General features: G+C 40.9%; 1 protein-coding gene and 1 long non-coding RNA gene across 7 annotated transcripts in view; one reads left to right on the top strand and one right to left on the bottom strand.

Moving 5' to 3' along the window:
- The window catches only part of LOC117352407, a 139,164-nt gene that overhangs the window by 38,336 nt on the left and 76,251 nt on the right, over nucleotides 1-24,577 (top strand). For 3 of the 4 annotated variants that reach the window (XR_004537676.1, XR_004537674.1, XR_004537675.1), the window contains one exon: nucleotides 5,950-6,012. The exons of the other annotated variant lie outside the window; for it this stretch is intronic. This is a non-coding gene — a long non-coding RNA (uncharacterized LOC117352407). The remainder of the gene's footprint in view (nucleotides 1-5,949; nucleotides 6,013-24,577) is intronic. 4 annotated transcript variants of the gene reach the window in all.
- The window catches only part of TRIM66 (tripartite motif containing 66), an 86,263-nt gene that overhangs the window by 3,331 nt on the left and 58,355 nt on the right, over nucleotides 1-24,577 (bottom strand). For 2 of the 3 annotated variants that reach the window (XM_033928900.1, XM_033928899.1), the window contains 8 exons: nucleotides 21,947-22,219; nucleotides 21,534-21,756; nucleotides 20,610-20,670; nucleotides 14,804-14,978; nucleotides 11,248-11,645; nucleotides 10,134-10,266; nucleotides 7,356-7,430; nucleotides 5,505-5,657 (listed from right to left, as the gene is read on the bottom strand). In XM_033928900.1, the coding sequence (XP_033784791.1) occupies nucleotides 5,505-5,657; nucleotides 7,356-7,430; nucleotides 10,134-10,266; nucleotides 11,248-11,645; nucleotides 14,804-14,978; nucleotides 20,610-20,670; nucleotides 21,534-21,756; nucleotides 21,947-22,219 (1,491 nt within the window). The remainder of the gene's footprint in view (nucleotides 1-5,504; nucleotides 5,658-7,355; nucleotides 7,431-10,133; nucleotides 10,267-11,247; nucleotides 11,646-14,803; nucleotides 14,979-20,609; nucleotides 20,671-21,533; nucleotides 21,757-21,946; nucleotides 22,220-24,577) is intronic. The other variant, XM_033928901.1, reaches the window with a different exon arrangement.

Here is a 24,577-nt window from a genome sequence, read left to right as displayed (position 1 = left end):
TGCCCTTGTAACTTATTATATGTGGGCTAAACTAGGAGGAAGATCAAAACAAGGATTATAGAGCATAGAAGCTGTATTTTACGAGAAATATTAACAGCACCCCTCGTTCAACATTGGAGGGACTTCTCCCACACCATTGATGATTTACGTTTTCTGATATTCAAAACTTACAAAAAGAATTGGAGAGGTGGTGACATTGATATTGTATTATTACGGACAGAACAAAGGATTATTTTTGAACTCAACACGATCACACCTGCAGGTCTTAATGCAGAGATAGATTATCGTCCTTTTCTTTAATTTTTATGATCTCTTGTTCCCTATTTTTTATATATATTCCCTATCTGATTATACTTCATAAGTTTTTATCATATAATAGTCATATGTTTTTCAGTACATTAATATTTGTGTTTTACATACTAATTTATATTTATTTTCTTCTGTCTTATTGTGCCTATGATATTTAATAATTTAATAATAATAATTGCTGTTATATGTTTTTTAATTCATTTTATGTTATATATCTTATGACTTGATTGTTTCATTATGGTTATTTATATATCTATTACAATATATTTTTTATACACTCTAACACATGCATCTAATATCTTCAGTCTTCTTCCTTTTTTCATTCTAACATTTATTAAATACTACGTTATCTTCTGTCACTCTTTGCTTTATAATCTTACAAAAATACTTCACAATATACAATCTATTTCACATACTTTTCATCTGTTCATTTACCAAACATCTAGTATATTTGTATATTTTATGAAATCTGTCACACACCTCTCATGTTCCATACATTAACGAACTGACACGCCCACAATCATGATGATTGGTCAGTTTCGTTTCGATCTTTATACCCTTCTCTTTTATATCTTTTTAGAGTTAATATACACACACATATTTATATTTTTATTTAATATTTGTTTCTCCGCTCTTAGATATGGATGTTGTTTTATTTTTAAGTACTTTGGATCTCTCCCGATCGATCCGGCGTTTTTTTTTTAATTTTTTCGGCAATTTTTACGTCATCACTTTACGGCTGGTTTTAGTTTATAGCTTATCGGGACTCCATAGCTCCTTTCACTCTGGCGGTCTTTTCAGCGCGTCTACAATTGGTAAGTTCATTCTCTGTCACTCTTTGCCTTGTCTTTCAATTCTTCTTTTACCTTTTATATGCCCTTTTTTTATATGCCTTTCTGTATGCTGTTTTTCTGATCTACTTTTTCTTTATGGTCACTAGCATCAAACCTAAGATTATGCAATCCTTGTGTTCATAGTACACCATCTGTGACATCTGCACTAAATTTCTCCTTTTTTGCATGTCATAATAGTATTCATTCATGGTGCCTCCTTTGCTGTAATCAATGTTAAAATCAAAACAAAATGGAACCATACTTGTCGGGTTGCCTCTGTAAAATTTCAAAAGTGTGTTGGTATTTTATGGCTGTTTTGAGATATATATATTCCCACATTGATTTTATAACCACTGCAGCTTTAGTTTTAATTGACTGCCGCCTTTCTATATCAGTATGACCGGTTGTCTTTTTATTTGATAACATATAACCAGTAATCATAAATATTATTTAACGGCTGCATTGTTCTTAATTGTGTTTATATTGCTTCAATATGATGGTTATTGTTTGCTGTGGTCAGTTTTATTATGGTATAGTTAAAAGTTTTATGATATGTTATATTTTGGTTTATAGCAATCCATCTCTTATCCATTATTTATTATTCTTTCCAATTTATTTATGATACATAATTATGATCATTTTCAAGTATATATCCATGACTATTTTATCTCTTCTATATATGTTTTCCTCTATGTCTCTTTATAGTTACTTGCTCAAGGCTCTTTTTTCTTTTGAAAAATTTCTCCTTTATCAAAAGTGGTATGTATTATATATATTTACATTACTCTATATATATATATATTTTTTACCTTTCTCTTTCAAATCTTTTCTTCTTATATTTTTATACGTACTTTCTAATTTTGGACTTCTAAGTTTCATAAGAGTCTCTTAATAAACATATACATTAAATATGAATGTTAATTAATATTTATCTATTATATCATTTTTTATATATCTTCACCTTCCTTCTCTTCTATCTTTTTCATTACCTATTTCATTAAAACATTTGGACTATTATTGTATTTTAAATATATTGATATATTGTACTTTTTAAATTTTATACTCATTTTTTATTATGTAATTTTATTAAATATGTTGGTTTTTAATGTTGTATTTGTACCTATTAGGACCCCTGACGAAGGTTAGTCCGAAACACGGACTGTGTTGGGTCCCCTACCTGGTAAAAGGTTTTTATTCAAAAGATTTATTTGTCATAATAAAGACTGCCTTCATCGTGTACATTCTCCTGCAGTTTTTTGGTTTGTTTGTTCTAGATCAGCATGCCTATCACTATTGGCCAATCAGACCTTAGTGGGGATGGGCGGACCTGCTATGCCTAAGGCCTGATTGGTCCAGGCTTCTGGAGCCTGGGCCAATCAGGCCTTAGACTTCGGCAGGATGGGCATGCCTGCATCTGGCCGTAAGAACAGGTTAGTTTGGTGGGGTGGAGGTTTGGGGGTTGTTAGCGCCGGGGGGGGGGAGGGTGCGTCTTCGGGCAGGAGGGATTGGGCACCCTCCTGCCAGCGATCAATATTGTTGGGGGGGGCGGTTGGTAGTGTCGGGGGGGGCGGTCGGTAGTGTCGGGGGGGGCATCTTCTAGCAGGAGGGTTTGGGCACCCTCCTGCCAGCGATCGGTCAGGGGGCCGCGGCCCGCTATATTTATAGCGGCAGAGAGATCCCTTGCCGCGATAAGTGTAGCGGGCCTTGTCTAATCTAACCCGATTCTCTAACCAGCATCTGTAACATGGACGTCAGTTACAGAATCGGGGTTTAGTGTAGGCCGATTCTGAATAGGATGCCTCTCCCGGGCGTCCTATACAGAATCAGGGCCTAGGTATCTTGCGGGCCTCGCCTTCAATATAGGCGGCCTGCCTGGGGAGCATTTTTTTTTTAAAACGTGCATCCCGATTGGCTGATTAGACAGCTGTAGGACGCCTACAGCTGCCTAAAATCGGGACGCACTTTGGAGAATCAGGCCCTTAGGGTCTAATCATTACATGGTAATGTAGCTATACTAACTGATTAGCACAGAAACACCCACTGTCTGCCTCTAGACATGCCCCCTTTGCAAAAAAAAAAGAAAAATTTTAGCATATGGGTAGCATTTAGAAAATAGGAATTTACCAAAGGATGCCTCAGCGCGTCCCATGGTAAGCCCTTTTGAGCTACAGTAAGCACGTACTAGCACTTCTCCACAGCGTAGTAGGGAGGGAGGTGTGAAACCTGGAGTGTAAGGTAGGTAGTAAGTACACATAAGAAATTCTCAACAAAATTCTAGAGAAACTGAGAAGAAGAAAAAAAAAAAAAGATATCTGATACAGAGCTGGTTTTGTACAAAGTGCCATTTAGCCAAGAGCTAGCTCTATTTCTTATATAAAATTTGAATGAAAGGGGCCAGGCAAATAAAGGTTCAGACAGAAAGGGTGACCAGGAGTGAAAGTTAAGAGTCGTGCATCCATATTTTAGACAGAATGTAAAAATCAAAACAGAAGTGAACAGGTCTAGATGTGTTGTTTCCTGTAGTATTTTTGTAAAATCTGCCGACATTGAGGCTCTTCTAAAATATGCCAGTTACATGTGGCGGGAGCAGCCGTTTTACAATTGTCAACATCTAAAACATCAAAGGAGACAATTCAGCAACTTGCACTTCTGTCAGCACTTCCATACAAAAGTTGGTATTTCAGAACCTAGACAGACACATATGCCGATACATAGATATGCAAGTCTGCCATTTTGAAAACCTGCACGTCTAAATGCTCCCAAATAAGTACAGAAGCCACAATCATTCAGCACAGTCAGTATTTGGGAGAAAGTGGGATTAAGTGGGGCGACCTCCTCTAATCCTTTCTGTGGGCCAAAATGGTGCTTTTACAACACCTATATGTACTTAGGAGAAGCAGTAAATCCAGATGTTGATGTCACTGGTCTTAGATGTGCATTACCCTTCTGAATTGGGAAACACATTTGTTGGTGCCACCCAATTGTTCACGGACAACAACCCAAGGGGGTTTAAAGCTCAAGTCATACACATATAGGTTGTTCACTTGCGATTACTGACCGACTGGTTCCACCCAAACCATATCTCCTTGCCTTTTGCACATAGTTCAGATTTACATGTGAAAATCCCAGTTTTGGTAAAATTGATTTTCAACATTTATTCAATATACTGTACATCTGTAAATGCTGGTGTTTCACATTTCAGTCGTGACTAGGACTTCTAAAATAAGGGCCATGAGGTAGTTTGTGGCAATGAGATGATTTCAGAGATAATAAGAACAGGCGTTTTAAAATAAAAAGAGGTGATAGAATGAAAGAAGCTGCGAATGCATTCAGTGTTTTAAAATCAAAGCAGAAAGAGTGAAGATTTTGACAGAATCAGTGGGGTAATTTTATCTTTCACTTTTTCCCAATGGGGAAAAGACAACAAGGTTAAAGCTTCCAAGTCAGTGATCTGGCAGAAAATCAACTTTGGGCAAAACAATATGAAAGGAATTATATTATGAGCACTTGGACAAGAATTGATGCATGTTATAAACAGGACAGCTAGAATTGAAGGACTTAATTCTAAACATGAAGGAAAAGATCAGAAATAGTGAAAGTTCCTATTGATTTCTCTCTCTCCCTTCTATTGTTCAGTTTTACATCCACCAGAATGTTTAAATTAATCTAATCTTCAATTTATACACCAGATCATTTCCCTAAGGAGCTCGATTTGGTTTACAGTTAATTAAAAAGGAGATAACATACTAGTAGGCCATATACAGTAGAGAGGAAATACTATTAGTCAAGATTATATAGATGTTAAAGGGTTAAAAGTAAGATATATTTACTGCTCGTCAGCTAATAATCTTGGATAACTATTTTAAATTTTTTTGAAATTGATGTAATTGACATAACAGTCTTAAAGAATCTGGGAGTCTATTCCAAATTTCCACCAATTTAAATGCCATAGATTTACTGAGCTTCCCAGCACATTTAAGTCCTTTAGAAGATGGAAATTATAATTTATAGATTGTTGTATCCTTGAGTGGCAAGATCTAATAGCATTCCAACAAAGAGGGATTGAAGGATCAAATATTCCATAAAGGAATTGAAAAACAACACATGCACACTTGAACTGTATCCTATGACGAACCGGAAGCCAATGAAGTTTTCTCAACAATGGGGATACATGATCATACTTTCTCTTTCCAAAAAAGTTTAGCTGCTGTATTCTGTATCAACTGAAGTTGATCTAAACTACCCCGTTTAATACCCAAATAAACAGAGACAGTGGAATAGTTTTTCCCCTCATATAGGCAGCATACGGCAAATTCCATATGCATGGTGTCTACTCAAAACTGAACTTCAACCAATACCTACATAATTGAATTTTGCACAGTTCCAAAACATGAGACGCATGTCAAGCACCAGCTCCTCTGGTGAAGAATAATGCTTTCTGTTCTTCTTTTGAAGTTTTCGTCGGATAGTGGATAGATCCACAGGCCTTTTAATGATCTGGTAATAATGGCGGGCCTATGACCAAACAAAAGAACAGGAAGCTAATTAAGATTCCTTGGAGGGATTGGATAGCTACATGGAATGGTTAAAAGTGTCATCTATGCTTCCAATATGATTGTTAAATGCTATTTAGTAGAAATGAATCATTGAGAAGCAATGCTACAACAATCAACATTTTTATGTTGTACTTATGTGCCCTGTATTTAATCATCACTTCTGTCAGAGCTAAATAGCTGAATATGACATACAGCAGATAGCTTTACTGTTTACCAGATCAATTATTCCTCCTTATACTTCCTCTTTTTAGGAAACAGTCTGTTGACTTGCATATTTGCAAAGTTGAGATGCTCACCGCAGATGTCTTCACAAAGTAAGCACTTTCCATGTCCTTTGCAGTACAGTGGGATGGAACAGTGGCTATCCCACCATTCTTATTGGATCACATATCAATCAGGTAACAGAGCTGTGCCATATTAATGCAGAAGCAAATAACAGATCTGGCAAGCTCTTACACATTTTAGCAGCCAATTCTAATAGCTGAGCTATTGTGGAATGACCAGTGGAATGACCAGTCTTTTGTCAACAGGGGCACTTGGTGAATGTTGAGGCTTTTCACTAATATGCTGGCCAACATCTTGATTTTCATCAGCAGATAAATAGTAGTAATGGTATGATCTGGCCTGATTTCTATAAATGCAGTATCAATACGTAAGAAGAAATGAACTATACAGGCAGTGGCGTAATAAGGGGAGGGGGGAGGCAGACCGCCCCTGGCACCATTTTGTTGATGACAGCACCTCTCCCCCCCCCCCCATATGCCATACTCACTCTCTTCCCCACCTCTGCCTCTTTAAATCTTCACCAGTGGACCAACCTTTACAGCCTGCTGCTCGTGCTGGCCCAGCTCCCCTCTGAAATCACTGCTGGATCATGGGGCCTGGAAGTGACATCAGAGGGAAAGCCAGCTCCAGCATGAGCAGCAGGCCAGAGAAGCTGCTCACACTGGCGAAGATTTAAAGAGGTACAGGGGAGAAGAGAGGGCGCAAGTGTGGCGTGGGAGACACAGAAGAGGGTGCTCTCATTACACCACTGTATACAGGCAAAGCTTTTGCATTATACAACAAGTTGGTACTGCACTACTTTCAATTTACTATCTATATGTATATTCTTTGTTTTTTAGGGGTGTAGTCAGTTTCCTTAGACTGTTGAGCTTCCAAGTAAGAACTAAAGCTGTAGTGCAGTGAATCTTCGTGCAAATTCATGAGTACAGGTTGCAAAATCTGCCATTTCATGTGCAGAGCCTAGAGTGATGCCATGCTTTTTTTTTTTTTTACTGTTTCTTTGTAAAATGACTGTTCCCACTGTACATGCCACCAAACACCTATGAGACCATAGGAAAACATTGTGTAGTTTACAAAAGGCTCTTTTAGTGAACCTTTTGTAAAATACACTGTAAAATTTTCAACATCTCAACTTGGACATCTTTTTTTCCTAGCTAGATTATATGAAAAAAGAAAAAATGGGGCTTCATGTTTATATGTGTAGTAATGGGAATTCCAAAGGGCCCAAGATTACTACATAGCAATGTTCATGACACCGCCTGGATCACAGAGATGGACTTCAAATAAAAAAGTTTTGTTATTTGTTCTCTGTCACATAATCCAAATCTTCTAGGTTTCCAAACCAATAATGTGGCTACAAAATGGAGCTTACCAGTGGACTCACAGGCTCTTGGAATGGAGGGCTCAGACTGTTACAGTACAAAGACAAGACCAGCTTCTCACACCTCTGCAAAATTAAAATTTTGAATTGTAACATAGAAAATGAGGGCAAATAAAGGCCTGTATAGTCCATCTAGTCTACCCAAGAAAGTGGCCAGAGCTGTACTCGCTGCTCCATGCAGGTTACACCTCTATGCCCTGTTTGAAATATGAGAATTCTTTTTCTCTATATAGGAAACCTCTGGGTTTTCCCTACATTTTTTTTTTATTCCAAAGAGGTATAATAAAGACTCATCATTATAGGTACATAACAAAACAATAACCACATGTTCCTAGAGTAATATATAGATACATTTTTAAAGGGCCCCTTTTACAAAACCACAGTAGTGATTCCTATGTGACAAATGTTGCATAGTCCATTCAGTTTTTATGGACTGTATCACATTTGCCGCGCCAGGCATTACTACCACAGCTTTGTAAAAAGAGCCCTAATCTAGCAAAACCTCTCAACTGTAGAGTTTTCTTTAAAAAAGATAAAGGGAAAACTAAACTAACTAAACTAAACCTTAAGTTTATATATTGCATCATCTCCACGGATGTGGAGCTCAGCACGGTTTACAAGAACTTAAAATATAGGAAGAGAAGGAAAAAAAAAAAGGTTTACATGAACTTGTATATAGAAGAGAAGAGTAAGGGGGATAGAATTACATTTTAGTGAAAAGCCAGGTTTTCAGTTGCTTGCGGAATAATTGGAGAGAACCCAGGTTCCGCAGCAGGGTAGTAAGGTCGTTCCAAAGACCTGTGATTCTGAAGAGAAGGTATTTTCCCAGTTTGCCTGCATAACGAATACCGTGTAGAGAGGGAAGGATAGTTTATACCATTGGGTGGGTCTGGTAGAGTCAGGACTCGAGGAGTTATAAGATAGTGGGATTAAGGGAGGAAGTATGCCGTGAATGATCTTAAAAGCCAGGCAGGAGCATTTGAAATGGATTCTGGAAATCACTGGGAGCCAATGAAGTTTGGCTAGGAGTGGGGAGACATGGTCAGACTTGCGTTTTGCAAAGATCAACTTGGCTGCAGTATTCTGGATTAGCTGTAGTCTTTGAAGACTTTTTTTGATAGGCTTAAGTAGATGGCATTGCAGTAGTCTAGCTTGGAGAGGATGATGGATTGGACAAGGACGGCAAAATGTTGTTGGCGAAAATAGGATCTTACTTTCCTCAGCATGTGGAGGCTGAAAAAGCATGATTTAGCCAAGGAGTTAAGCTGGTCATTGAGGGAGAGAGAAGAATCGATAATGATGCCAAGGACCTTGAGAATTCAAGCTGCAGTGCAGCGCCTGAGGGTAGGGCCAAGCCAGAGTAGATAGGGCCGAGCCAGAGTAATTTTGTTTTTGATTCATTCAATTTCATCTGTACCAAGAAGGACCAGGAATGGAGTCTCATTATGCAAGCTGTAATGTTCTTGTGGAGGTTGGTGAGGTTCTGGTCTATCTCAAGGAGGACAAGGATATCATCAGCGTATGTGTAGATTGTTTCAAGGGGGAATAATTGGAGGAGTTTCAGGGAGGACATATAGATGTTAAAGAGAATAGGGGATAGGGGTGATCCATTAACAAATTAACAAATCATAAAAGGCATCATTTTCCTTTGCATGCTTTTGGTCCCCATCCCCTTCCCTGGAAGGGTAATCCAGGCATCTATCATGTTCTCCACTATGTCATGATGTTACTCCCGAGTCTACAACTCTGCAGTTCGTGCTCTGGTTTTCCCACAGTTCTGAAACCGTACAGCGAAAGATTAGAGAAACTGGGCCTCTTCTCCCTCAAAACAGAGGAGATTGAGAGGGGACATGATCGAAACATTCAAGGTACTGAAGGGAATAGACTTAGTAGATAAGGACAGGTTGTTCACCCTCTCCAAGGTAGGAAGAACGAGAGGGCACTCTCTAAAATTGAAAGGAGATAGATTCCGTACGAACATAAGGAAGTTCTTTTTCACCCAGAGAGTGGTAGAAAACTGGAACGCTCTTCTGGAGGCTGTTACAGGGGAAAACAACCTCCAGGGATTTAAGACAAAGTTGGACGGGTTCCTGTTGAAGCGAAACATAAGCAGGTAGGGATGGTCTCAGGGCACTGGTCTTTGACTTGGGTGCCACCGTCTGAACGGACTGCTGGGCACGATGGACCATTGGTCTGACCCAGCAGTGGCAATTCTTATGTTCTTAAGCACTACCACGTTAATATACAGTTGAACTTCTCATTCTAACTCTTTTTGAAATATTCCATTAGCTATTTTAAGAAAACTTTTTATAGAAATTAGGACTTCTCATGTCTTCAGTATGGCTGAGGCTAAAAGAGAAAATGACTCAAACTTCTATACTGTGTATGTAAGTCTTAAAATTTTGTTGGGGTATTTAATTGTAAGGAGGGAAGTCAGAGGCTCGTTTGGAGAGAAAAGGAATAAATACAATACAGCGTCTTCCAAATTCTGAGGAAACTTTTACCCTCTTTCCCAAGTTATGCACTTTCTCCCTCGACATCTATGAAAAAACTCTTTAGTACATTTAATATATAGTGAATTTGTGCACATAACATTTCAGCTGAATAACAGCGATTGTAAGGCAGCAAGTGTCACAACAAATATTTAGCTACCCCCCCCCCAAAAAAAAAAAGTACTGATAAACTTTAATGTATTGACTTAAATAAACACAAAATTGACGAAAATAAATACTATTTGCCCTGTTCTTTGCTAAGAATAGACAGACCTACCCTCTGATCTGGAGCATCAGGTACATTTAAGGTCTCGTCCTCTGTAGTACTACAACCTTGGCGTGTATTTTCACAGTCATACTCCACCTCCGGATTCAGTAGGTTACGACAGAGTGTGCATACCCATTCACCACTTTAGAAAAAAGAAAATAATAATGGAGACTTCTCGTCATTCTCGCCCCACACTGCAGAATCACCCTCAAATTTTGTATATGGGGCTAGATTCACTAAGTAAACCAAATCATGTACCGATCAGTTTGCGACCCAATTTTACTCTGGCCCAATTCACTTACCTCTCCTCCAATCCGATTCCGATCCGTTGCTTGCAAATGAGGCAGGAACGCGATTCACTACAGAAATCTTCCAAACCGACTGGGCTGGCCGATCAACAAGAAGTGAAAGCTGAGGACCTTTCCAACTGCCCTGCCTTCTGCTGCCCTGCTCTCTACCTTGCTTCTCTGCCCCGATTTGCTGGCCTATCTCAGCTCCGAGCTCCTGCCTGCCGCCCCGACTCTCTTGTCCTTCCCCGCACTGTGAGCCTGTGGTTTTAACCCGCAGGTTTAAAGCAAGTTAAAACCATGGACCACTGGGCTAGTAAAAGGTTAAAAAAAAAAAGTCATAGCTCTAGAAAGCTCCTAGACGCATGTGTCGGGATCGCACAATAGCAATCTGTGTGGTCAAATGGGGGTGTTCCTCTGATCGCCCTCATTTAAATTTTTTTATATTCTGAATTTGTTGGGCCTGCACGGATGGGGGAAGCAAAGGAGGTTAGTGAATCTAGCCCATGGTGCTAGACACATAGCCGATGTAAATGCACAACTTAATTAATTGGCTTAATTGGTGCTAATTGGCAATTAACACCTCATAATTGGGACTAATTAAAGGTTTCGCACACAATTTGGAAGGCGCAATTCTGCAAAAGGTATGCACTAGTTGCAGTGCATGAATTTGAAAAGAGAGCGGAGCCAGAGCTGCATCAGGGGCCAATTAGCACAATTCCACAAGGTGCATGTACCTTTTATTAGCGCCTGTGTGCTACGCATAGCGTAGGCACAGGCATTTAGGGCCTGGGCAAAAAAAAAAATCCCTGCAGATTGTGCATATTTTCACTTACACTGGAAAGCTGAGCAGGGCTGGAACGTGACACGCAAGGTGAAACACCTTAGGACAGTGGTCACAGCATAGCATTTCCCCTCCATTCTTGCACACAGCACAGAAATCCTCATTTTCAATGGGGTCACTTTCTGCACTCATGGCTGGACTGCCACTGTTCGGGTTATTCTCCTCAGGACCCAAGTCTGGAGGACCAGATGGTACCTCTGAAGCCGTCTCTTCTTTTGGAGAAGCCACGGGGTTACAGCTAGATGTTATAGGTACTAATGATGGCAGCTGTGACAGTGGCAGTTGTGGGGGTTCATGGAGCTGCAAAGACATCGGGGGTGGTAACTCCGATTCAAATAGCTGCGGTGTAAGGGATGGAGGTGGTGGTGATGGATAACTGTCTGGATTAGCCTTGGAACAAAAGAGAAAGCAAACATTTTATATCATTTCTAAATAATATCAATGCATAGCTAAGAAAACTGCTTCCTGTCTGGCAGTAATTAGCTTAAATTCTAGTCACTAATTATTTTCTTAATCAGCAAAAGCTTAGCCTGAAGCCATTTCTAAAAGAGGAATTCGAGTTTTATATCTGTCTCTGCCAATAAAAACTATGTGCATACTTTTCACTCTGAAGACTTTGCTGGATTTGCAATTAAAAAATTAGCCCAGAGGATATACCCACACCACATTCACACCTGCTAATTTGTACAGATATATTTTTTGCCTCTGATACTTAGCTGGCAGCAGTGACTGTTTTGCTGCTTGTTGCTGGCATTATTTGCGGATATACAATGCTGGGCTTTTCTCAGGCTTTGTTTATTTTGAGCCAGCTAACATACGAGTAGCCAGCTAGATCAGTATTCAACCCTTGACTACATAAGCCAAACCACTTAAAGATAGGACTGCTATTTATGCAACCTGATTTACTACTATTACTTATATAGCGCTGAAAGGCGTATGCAGCGTTGTACATTTATAGACGGTCCATGCTCGGAAGAGCTTACAATTTAACTTGGACAGACAAACATGACATATAGGGTTGGGGGATGCAGAACCCAAGGTGAAAGGAGTTAGGAGTCAAAAACACTCTCGAAGAGGTGGGCCTTTAACTGGGCCTTGAATACTGCCAGAGACAGAGCCCGCCATAGGGATTTGGGCAGCTTGTTCCAAGCATACAGCACAGCCAAGTAGAAGGGACAGAGTCTGGAGCTGGCAGTTGAAGAGAAGGGCACAGATAGGAGGGACTTACTAGCTGAGCAGAGCTCACGTGGGGGGGGGGGGGGGGAGGGGACATTTCCAGTTAAGTTACAACAGTTTTGGGGTTTTTTTGTTACAAGGGAGGAGAGGTAGTTGGATTAATTCCGGAAGAACTTGCAAATTGGATATTAAATTGACTGTACGTTACTGTGTGATATAACAAATAGATTACAGTTAGAGTACAAATAAGATTACGTTACATTTCAGGGATCTGAATACTTGGTTGGTGTTTTGGGGAGGAAGAGATTATTTAAGTGGAGGTCAATAAGAGGAGTTTGAATTGCATTCAGAATCAGATGGGAAGCCAATGAAGTGACTTTAGGAGAGGGATAACGCGAGTATAGCAGCTTTCCCAGAATATGAGTCGTGCAGCCAAATTCTGGATGGATTTGGAGGAGAACGAGATGGCTAAATGGAAGGCCTGAGAGTAGCGAGTTGCAGTAGTCTAAGCTTGAGGTGACGAGGGCGTGGATAAGTGTTTTAGCAGTGTGCTCAGAGAGGAAGGGTCGGATTTTGGCAGTATTATAGAGGAAGAAGCGGCGGGTTTTAGCAATATGTTGTATCTGGGCAGTGAAAGAGAGAGAGAAGAGTCAAAGATGACCCCAAGATTATGAGCAGACAAAACAGGAAGGATGAGAGTGTGGTCTACAGAGATTTAAGCAGTATACTTATGTGGTAAGGGGCTGAATACCAGCACTTAACCCAACTTTGCCCCTGGAATTCCCACAAGTTAGCTGCTTTTGAATTTAGGGCTAGTCAGTCATTTTCAGCCGAGGTAACCAGACCCATTCTTTCTGAGCACACTACCAAGACTCTCATCCATACCCTCATCACCTCTCGCCTAAACTACTGCAACCTGCTTCTTACTGGCCTTCCGCTAAATCATTTCTCTCTCCTTCAATCTGTTCAGAACTCTGCTGCACGCCTCATATTCTGCCAACGTCACTATGTCCACATTGCCTCAAGTCACTTCATTGGCCCCCCTATCCGTTTCCACATACAGTTCAAACTCCTCTTCATGTGTATTTACACCACAGCTCCTCAGTTTCTCTCCTCTGCACTCATCAGATGTCTCTTATCTGTACCCTTCTCCTCTACAGCCATCTCCAGACTCCATCCCTTCTACCTTGCTGCACCATATGCCTGGACTCGATATGTCAAGCTCCGTGTCTGGCAGTATTCAAATCTAGATTCTTTCAATTCCAAACTCCAACCCACCTTCTAAGCACCAATATCGGTCTTATTATACCTTCTCTAATTCCCCCACCTGAGCACAGTGTATTGATGCACCTTCTTGTCCAGTTTGTCGTCTTGACTAGATTGTAAGCTCTTTGGAGCAGGGACTGTCTCTGCTGTGTTTTGATGTAAAGTGCTGCGTATGTCTAGTAGCACTATAGAAGTGATTAGTGGTAGTAGTACCACCATTGAAAATGAATAAATAGCTGCGAACAAGCAATTTAAGTGGCTGGCAGCCATTTCTGTCTGGTTAAATCATTATGAATATCAGCTGATTTCTGACTAATGCATACAGAAGTATGTATGCAGATCCAAATCATGCCTTCAGGAACAACTCCACATACAGCAAGTATAAGTATGCAGAAAATGGCACAAAATATATGCTTTCAGCTGAAATCAGACTGGTTAGTGTGTCAGCAAAACAGGAGGAAAACCAAGCAGATGCACCAGAATGGAAAAAAAAACCCCAATACAAATGCACGTTTGCTTTCCTCATAGCAACTGAAAGTCAGCACGGGAGACAGTAAAAATTGTTAAGCAACTGTAATCCAACACCAATTCAAATGAAAATCAGAATTTTGTAACAAATTTTAGTCTCATTCCTCTTGCCCAATTTCAAGCAGATCTGTTCAGCAGTTACCGAGCCACAACATGTATATAGACCAGTGGTCTCAAACTTGCGGCCCAGGGGCCACCTGCGGCCCGCCACGTACTATTTTGAGGCCCTCGGTGTGTTTATCATAATCACAAAAGTAAAATGAAACAGTTTCTTGATCATATCTCTCTTTAGCTATAAATGACAATATTATTATTAAGACTTAGCCAAAAGGAAATATTTATAAACTATAAAGAGTTGCAAAATTGTCATTTCTTTAATAAAACATTAACTATTTTTTTCTGAGGCCCTCCAAGTACCTACGAATCCAAAATGTGGCCCTGCAAAGGGTTTGAGTTTGAGACCACTGATATAGACTGATGGACAGATGCATCCTCAATACACATACTCGCACTAGGAAAAATCGACTGGTAAATAAAGAGAAAAATAATGAGAGCAGCAAAATAAAAGGTGAACATACTTTAATAGACATGCTTGTGGATTGGGCACCGTACTCGATAAGCAATAGGAACGTTCCATCTTGTTCCGTGTTCTGGGGCTGCAGCTTAAACACCGGATGTTGGCCAGAATCCGGGGCACAGATTTTCAAACGCTCTAGACGTACATAAGGGATCTTCTGCTCCTTAATGAATGCTCTAGAATTAGCAACAATAATTAGATTAGTCTGTATCACAAAATGATAATAGATGTTCTGACATTTAGGCCCCAATTCTATAAATGGTACCTAAAACATAGGCCAAAACAAAAGAAACAATCCAACTTGTCTGCAGTGAGCAAATCAAATGATGAAAAACGAAAGAAAAATAAACAGCTGCAGAGACGATGTATTTATTGATAAAATATGATGGTTCTCATGTGTTAAAATGCTGGTCCCTAAAACATAGGCACATAGTATGTCAGTCTTAATTTAGGTACCATTTATAGAATCGTGCCTAGTGGCACCTAAAGTGGACTTAAGCATTAGTAGATGTCTTACCTTATTTAAGCCAGGGTTTTCTTAGCTTAAATACCAAGCACCAAGTCGAAAAACTAAACTAAACCTTAGGTTTGTATACCGCGCCATCTCCACAAGCATAGAACTCGGCACGGTTTACAGGGTTAGGTTGAAAAGGAGCTACAATGAAGGGTTATAGGAAAGGAGCTAGGAAGATAAAGAAGGGCAGGGTACCAAAGAGCGGGAGGTGTTAGATTTTTGAAAAGAGCCAAGTTTTCAGGTGTTTGCGGAAGGATTGGAGGGAACTTAACATAAGAAACGCCTTCACCGGATCAGACCGAGGTCCATCTAGTCCAGTGCTCCGCACACGCGGCGGCCCATTTAGGTACTCCCTTTTGGAGACCCGACTTTACCGTATCCCTCAATATGATATGCAAGAAGGTGTGAATCCAACTTGCGCTTGAATCCCAGTACAGTAGTCTCCGCCACAACCTCCTCTGGGAGTGCATTCCAAGCACCCACCACTTGCTGTGTGAAACAGAACTTCCTGGCACTCAGTTTCAGGCTATGACCTCTTGTCCGTGTCACATCTGAAAATGTTAGCAATGCTTCTTCTTGATCTATTTTATCAAATCCTTTTAATATTTTAAAAAAGTTTCTATCAAATCGCCTCTCAGTTTTCTCTTCTCGAGGGTAAACAGTCCCAGTTTCCTGAGTCGTTCTTTGAAACTCTGAGCGGGGATGTGAGGTTATTCCAGAGTTCTGTGGTTCTAAAGGGGAGGGATGTTCCTAATTTTCCTAAGCGGGATATACCTTTTGTAGAGGGGAATGATAGTTTCAGTTTTTGGGAGGATCTAGTGGAATTAGGGTTAGAGGAATTCCAGAAGAATGGGATAACAGGAGGGAGGATGCCATGTAGGATCTTGAAGGCTAAACAGGCACATTTAAAGAGGACTCTGGAGTGAACTGGGAGCCAGTGGACAGGAGTGGGGAGACGTGGTCGAACTTGCCTTTTGCGAAAATAGGTGCCTACATACAAAACATGCCCACGATTCACCCCAACCATGCCTACTTTCCGGTAGGTACCTTAGACTAGGCACTTAATTTTAAATTTAAGCTAATTATGAGGTACTATTAAGCTTTTTAAATAATTAAATTAGATGTCTAGATCAGCTAGGTGCCTAGCTTTAGGTGTCATTTATAGAATCTGCCAGCAAGGGAGCAACTCTAACTGGTCACCTCCATTTAGGCACCTAAAGGGCATAGAGTAGGACCCTATTCTATAAAAGGAACCTAGGTGCCTACATTGCATTATGGATGGGATGCAAACACGCTAGAATCTTTTTAGGAAGGACAGATATGGTCAAAAAGGTGGAGGAGTAGCTCTCTATGTAAAGATCGATATCCAAGCGACTGAAATGTAGGGGACCTGGGGAGAGGAAGAAGCAATATGGATCACTCTGAAAAAAGAAGATGAAATTTCTATCTACGCGGGTGTAGTTTACGGACCTCCGACTCAGTCGCAGCAAATTGATAAAGATCCGATTGAAGATATCCGAAAGTTTAGAATGAAAAAGGAGGTGCTGCTGTAGGGTGAATTCAATTTGAGGGATGCAGACTGGAAAGTTCCGTCTGCGGAATCGGAAAGTAGTGGAGAGATCTGCTCAGACAAACGGTGACGAAAGAAAAAGCAATCCTAGATCTGGTTCACACAAATGGGGGAGTGCATCTCCAATGTTTTAATGGGTGCCCACTTGGGAAATAGTGATCAAACAGTTTGGTTTGATATAACAGCTAAAGCGGAGGGCGGCCACACAAAACTCAAAGATTTCAAACATGCGGACTTTAGTAAAATGAAAGAGTACCTGAAAAAGAGCTGTTAGGATAGGAGGACATAAGGGAAGTGGAAAAACAGTGGTCTAAGCTGAAAAGAGGAATAAAAATGACTACTGACCTTTATGTGAGGAAACTAAATAAAAACAAGAGAAAAAGGAAACCGATGTGGTTCTCTAAACTAGTGGCGGAGAAAATAAAGGCAAAAGAATTGCCATTCGTGAAATATTTAAAAAAACCTCCAGAGGAGGAGTACAGAAAGGACTACCAGGTAAAACTTAAAAGAAGCCAAGAGGGATACGTCTGGCAAAAGCACAAGTGGAAGAGCAAATGGCTAGAAATGTAAAAAAAGGGAGACCAAAATTTTTCTCAGATATATTAGTGAATGGAAGATGACGAAAAATGGAATTGCCAGACTAAAAGATGGTATGTAGCAATAAGTGGAGAGTGATGAGGAAAAGGCAAACATGCTAAACATTTACTATGTTACTAGTTAACCCAGTTTCCATGTGCCTAACATTTAGGCACCCACATTCACATCAGCCATAGAGTTGCATAACTTCCAGCATTCTGTAATCTATATGCATAAGTGGGAGCCTCACCTATGGACCACCAATGCTCTGTCCCTGTCTTCGCTCCCTGTGCAAATATGTGCTACGTCAGAGAAAGGGCGGGACCGCCGGAAGAGGAAGTAGCGCAGACGCAGGGCTCACAGAAGGGCCGGGACCGCCGGACAACAGGACAACGGTAGGAGCTTCTACATGATGGGGGGCGGTCGGGAGGCTGTGGGGGTGCGAGCGGTCCTTCGGGGTGGGGGTGCGATTGCGTGCGAGCGGTCTTTCGGGGTGGGGATGCGAGTGCATGCAATCGGTTCTTCGGGGTGGGGGAGCGAGCGGTCCTGCGGGGGGGTGAATCGGACGTCGGGGGGGGCAACTATGTAAAAAAAAAAAGTTGTAAAATGCGCTCACGCGTATAACGCGCATGGTTATGCACGGTTTGTAAAATCGTGTATAACGCGCGCATTATATGCGTGCAAATACGGTACATTTACATTCATATATAATATTACAAAGGGTGCTGTAAAGTTCTCAGTCCAACCAAGAAGGGAATGACATGGAGCCATGAAACTTACAAGCTATTCCACATATTCATCCCTAATTCAACACACTTAGCACATCGTATCTGAAGTTTATGTATCCCTTCCAAAAAAATACTCTGATGTTCAGTCACTAAAATACTGCTCCACTGCTGCAATCACCTCCAAATCATTTGAAAATTGCTGCCCTTTCAAACTCTTTCTAAGGTTTGGAAATAGAAAATAGTCAGATGGAGCAAGATCTGGTAAGGTGGATGGTCTATGCCAGGGGTGGGCAACTCCGTTCCTCGAGGGCTGGAATCCAGTTGGGTTTTCAGGATTTCCCCAAATAATATGCATTTAAATTATCCAGTTGGGTTTTCAATGAATATGCATTGAAATTAGTGGATTCCGGCCATTGAGGACCAGAGTTGCCCACCCCTGGTCTATGCACTGAAACCATAACTGTATCAAAACAGCCATCATTTTGCTAGCCTTGTGAGCAGGTACATTTCTCATGCAAAAAGAGAACCCCTTTCCACAGCTTTTTTCTTTCAGCACCTCCTTTAATCAGCACAGCAAGTTACAGAAGTATTCTGCATTAACTGTGTGGCCCCTTGGAAGATAGTTGGTCATTACAAAACCTTCCTGATCCAAAAACACTATGGCCATGAATTTCTTGCTGACTTTTGGGTCTTGAATTTCCTTGGCTTTGGAGAACTTGAGTGCTGCCATTGCATCGACTTGTTGTTTTGGCTCAGGATCATAGTGGTGTAACCATATTTCATCAATAGAAACTAGTTGTTCCAAAATGTTAGCACCAGCTCACTGAAAATGCTGCAAAATCAACTTGGAAGTGTCCATTTGATGTCATTTCTCGTCAGCATTCAAACATTTGGGCTCACATCTTCTGCATACCCAGCTGCTCGTTGAGTATACACCCAACTCTTTCCCTATATATCTGTAGTGTCTCAGCAATTGTTTTAGCCGATATTCGCTGATCTGCCCAAATCAAGTCATGGACATGGTCAATAATTTCAGGAGTTGACACCATTTGAGGCCTCCCAGACCTTGCTGCAATCTTTCAGTCTTGAAATCTCCATGTTAAAAGTTTGCACACCACTTTACTGTGGAGTATGATGGCCTTTTGTCTCTCAATGTTTGCATTCATAGGTTTCCTTTGGAGTTTTCTTCTGCAGGAATAGGAACTTTATGATGGCTCAGAGTTCCACACTTGAAAATTCCTCACTTTTCGTTTGAAATGGTGAAACAATGTCAAAACTTTTTAGCTATGGTGGTAAAATAACGCTCGGAATTTGGTTGGGCTAAGAACTTTTCGGCATTATTCTAATGGTTGGTCTGAGAACTTTTCGGTATTATTCTAAACATTTTCATACATAATATGAACACCTAGGTTGCAGAATTACCCTTTAAAATTGTAAGGCACATTAAATGGGTGGAATACACACCTTTTAATTTTTACACTGAAAAAGAGCCAGGTATTACAAATGTATGCAATCTTCTGAAAATATTTAGGTGAGGTTTTCTGAACACTGATAAAACAGACCTGAGCAAAAAAAGACGACACCAGAAAAACACCTATTCACCTAGTGCTCTCTCACCCAGGACTACCGTGTGTAACTTCTCCACTGATGCCTCCCTTCCTACTATGGCCAATGAGAGGACACTGTGAAGCAAGAGAAATTTTGCAATCCCTCCATATTTGTGCCCTGTATGGCTGCAGCACCCACACGGCCCTTGGTCTGAGGCTGCTTTCACCCTTTTTTGGCTTCTTCTGGGTTCTCCACTAAGTTTTTATATTTTTTTCTGCACTAATTCCTAAATGATACAAATGTACATATTTGTTCCACTGGGAAAGGTTTCCAGAGATAGTACCTAGGCATGAAATCTACTACTACTTATTATTTCTATAATGTTGATCATTTTGACATTTATAGACAGTGCCTGCTCGGAAGAGCTTACGATCTAACTTTGGACAGACAGACATGACATATAGGGTTGGAAATGCAGAACCCAAGGTGAAAGGAGTTAGGAGTTGAAAGCACTCTCCAAGAGGTGTGATTTTAACTGGGCTTTGAACACTGCCGGAGCCCGCCATAGGGATTGGGGCAACTTGTTCCAAGCATACGGCGCAGCAAGGAATCAGCAGTCTGGAATCAGCAGTTGAAGAGAAGGGCGCAGATAGGAGGGACTTACCAACTGAGCAGAGCTCATGGGGGGGGGTGTCATAGGGGGAGATAAGTGAAGAGAGGTGTTTGATTTTTTTTTTTTGTACTCTCAAACTTATTAGCTTAAAAATACCTACATTTACAATCGATAAACATCTAAGAATAGAAGCCCTATCAATAGAACATCTCCATAAAGCAAACACATTAATCTAAAATTTCATAGTGATTATATTACCTGATGGTTTGATTATTCTGTATGTTAACAGTAATTTCTTTCTTCACAACATTACCGGAATCTAGAATAAAACAGAAGACCGTGAATTGGAATTAGACATAATACTTTCACACCCAAACAGGAAACCCATGACAGAGGAGTAATGCGAGACAAGTGCAAGGACAGCGAGTGGCAGTGATCCCCCAAACCCCTCTGCTCAGCAACTGCCTAACTAATATCATCTAGGTCCTGTACTACCGTACAGCAGAAGCCCCGCTTCAGAAGAGTTGCTGTGCATGTAGGAAGGGGGTTTATGGAGGCTTCTGGTGTGCAAAGTTTAAACTTGGGTATGGAAGGGAGCACAATAAACATCTTATCCATATAAGCTTGCCACCTTGTAACCCCAAATAGCATCACAAAATCAACAAACAGGGTCTCGGAAAAGGGTTTTCCCCCCATTCTGTCTGACTTTCATTCCTATTTGTAGGACCTACCCCCCCTTATAATCCTAGTAGGTCCTATCTATCGTATGGAGGTGCTAAGTTACCAAATTACAAGAGTGAAGCTTTTGGGCCAGTCACAGTTTTGACTTTACATCCTAAAGCCAGTGTGGCATTTGTAATTGCATATTCTACTCACTGAAGGCTTCAGGTCTTATAGGTCCGGATTCTTGAACCAGCGCTGATTCTCTAGGTGCCCATACCTCCTTTAAAAATGCCATTCAAACAGCATTTTTAACCATAATTTATGATGCACATCAGCGCCTAGAAATTTAGCACTGGAATCGCGCCTGCGTAGGCACTTTAAATCGCTGAATGCCTAGGTCGGCATGGCCAATGCCAGAAGGTCGTTTCCAAAGAAAATCCAAGGGCTCATTGTACTAAGGGCTTCACAGTGTACAAGGGGATTACCGGTATATGCCTTAAATCTAGCCCTCTGGAATACCTGCTTCACTCTTCAGGTGCTTTGTCAGAGATGGAAGACAGGATATAGTGTTGGCTGGCACAGCAGGTATAGGTATAGAGGGAGCGTCAATTCGCAGATCTTTCCTGACTGAAAGATTAATAGGTTCCTCTAGATCGTTTTGTATAGGAAGGGTAAGCTGATTAACAGAGGAGTCAAAGCTATGAGACTCAAGAGTAGAACCAAAATCTTCTTCATGTTCAATCTAAGAATAAAGAAACAAAATTACTAAACACAGAAATTTATCAAATAATCAAACCACAACCTCAATGAAAACTAAACAAAAAGGTCAAGTGAGCTGTAATTTCAATTTCTAAAGCAAACAGCCTTGAATCTAATGACTGAAGCCAGCATCCTAACTGGAAAGGTAGCCTCGGTGTTTTAGTAGATCTCACCTTGCACATAGCATTCCCCAGTAGCGCATCATCTGTTGCTAGGTTATCAGGAGTCCCAGGCTGCAGGTCATTCATGGCATTTATTTCCATAGGGCTATAGGTAGGCATTGCTTCTGGCAGAACATCAGAGGAACAAGACTGACTAAGAGACTGTGTGTCCAGATGGCAACATTCACCTTGCATTTGTGGATCAACTGACCTAGACAGTCTTGCTGCAGTCGGCTCTGTTTCAGGTGCACTTGAAAAGCCCACAATACTCACTGAAGCTGAACGCTGAAAACAACAAAATTGGGGGGAAAAAAAAAAAAAGCACATTGGTTTCTAGGAGAGGAATGTAAGTTGTCCAACAGAAATATTGTGCATATCTTTACATCCTTACATGGTACCTAACTTCCCCCCCCCTTTTTTTATTTTTTTTTTTTACTAAACCACGATAGCAGTTATTAGCGTTCCTATGAGCGTTGGGAGTAGTGCAGAACATTCAGCGCAGCTCCCTGCGCTAATAACCGCTATTGCGGTTTAGTAAAAGAGGGGGTTGGTGCCTAACTTTTTTTGGCAAACTACATAGAATTATAGCCAATGTAAACTTGTACACATGAGGCAACTGTATAAGGGGAAATATATGCAAAAAATTGCTTTATAAAATTAGCCCCTATAATGGCACAGTCCCTATACCATGGAACCTACAGTCTAGTTATGAGAGAGAAGACAGGTCATACCACCCCAAAAAAAAAAAAATTAAGAGGATACAGTGATGCAATGGGAGCATTTTAACTGATCATCAAATGTGATCCTACAGCTGTAAATATGTAAAGAGCATTTTGATTAAGGATGTTCTCATTAATTAGCCTATTTAACCCAGGAGGCAAGGAACACTTGATTCTGCCTGATTATAAAATAAGTCACATTTCACTTTTATTTGATATCCTGCTGAATCAATAATATATCTAAGCAGTCATTGCTAAAGGCTTGCATCAGTTATTAATAGCCAAAACCTCAGGCTGATTTGGGCTTAAAAAGATTTATTAATTACTTCTCCAATTATAAAACAGCAGGAAAGCTGTAAAGCAATTGGGGACCCCTGGAAAAGAGGCAGCCCTTACTGAGTAAAACTGTAAGGAAATGTGAAAGCTCGTTTTACATAGAACGTTGAGCTTGGTATTCATATGTCCGGGTCAGGACACACTCAGTTCCAGCAGCATTTTACAAAACGCTCTACAGAGCTATCTGGAAAATCAGCATTTCCACATGGAGGTGACAATCGTGCAAACTCTACACATGAGTGGTGCTGCTTCCACATGTACCTGTCACATTTTTACAGACCTAGACACATAAAAACACCACCAATTAAGTAACAATGCCGTAATTTTCTATTTTCCTTAAGCAGTCTCCTCTGCTTGCAACCTTGGAGTGGTCTTCAATTTCGACTTCTCATTTTCTAGGCATATCCAACAAGCTGCTAAGATCTGTCGCTTCTATCTCTTCAATATCACCAAAATTCACCCCTCCCTCTCTGAGCACACTACTCGGACCCTTGTCCAAGCTCTCGTAACCTCACACTTAAATTAGTGCAATCTACTCCTAACTGGTATCCTGCAGCGTCGCCTCTCCCCTTTACAATCCGTGCAAAACTCTGCTGCACGACTCATCTTCTACCACCCTCGCTACGCTCATGTCACTCCTCTCCTTAAGTCACACCACTGGCTCCCCCTCTTTCATCGCATACAGTTCAAGATCTTATTGCTGACCTACAAGTGTGTTCATTCTGCTGCCCCTCAATCTTTCTCCTCGCTTCTCTCTCCTTATACACCTCCCAGAGAACTCTGTTTCTCAGATAAGTCACTCAGCATTACCCTTCTCCTCCTCTGCCAATTCCAGACTTTGTTCCTTTCATCTAACTGTCCCCTATGCCTGGAATAAATTACACGAGTTTGTCCGTCAAGCCCCTTCCCGTGTTTAAAAGCAGACTGTAAACCCACCTTTTTGATATAGCTTTCAATCCTTAACCCCACTCCTCTGCCCTCCAATCCAGTCCACCGATTGACCGTTCCCCTTGACTGTATCCATGACATCCTGTTTGTCTGTTTAGATTGTAAGCTCTTTCGAGCAGGGACTGTTTTCTTATTCTTTGTGACTCTGTGCAGCGCTGCGTACGTCTTGTAGCGCTATAGAAATAATTAATAGTAGTAGCAGTAGTAGAAGTAGAGGGGATTAAGAATTACTTCCTTAAACCCTCTTGCAAAGTCCTGCCTGAAACAAGCACTTAAAACAGTGAATGCCACTGAGCTGTGTAAAACCTAATGGGGAATTTTTTTCCCCATGCTCATTTTTTTTTTAACATGCTCATTTTTTATAAAATGAGAAATGCAGATGTAGATTTATGCCTGCCCCAGGCTCACTCAAATCACACCCCCTTGAAATCTCTACATGGTATAGCATCTTTCTGAAATCACCATTTCTACATGTATGCAATGTATGTGGAGATGGGTTCATAGACAACCCCGCGAAAGACAAAGGCGCGCCGACAACTGAGCGCAAGACGGAGGCGCGCGCTGAAGAAAATTACAGTTTTTAGGGTCTCCAACGGGGGGTTTTGTTGGGGAGCCCCCCCATTTTACTTATTAGAGATCG

Source organism: Geotrypetes seraphini, chromosome 19 (assembly GCF_902459505.1).
Source record: "Geotrypetes seraphini chromosome 19, aGeoSer1.1, whole genome shotgun sequence".
In the NCBI taxonomy this organism is placed as follows: Eukaryota; Metazoa; Chordata; class Amphibia; order Gymnophiona; family Dermophiidae; genus Geotrypetes; species Geotrypetes seraphini.
The sequence above is the reverse complement of the archived record's forward strand: the minus strand, read 5'-3'. Positions and strand labels throughout refer to the sequence as shown.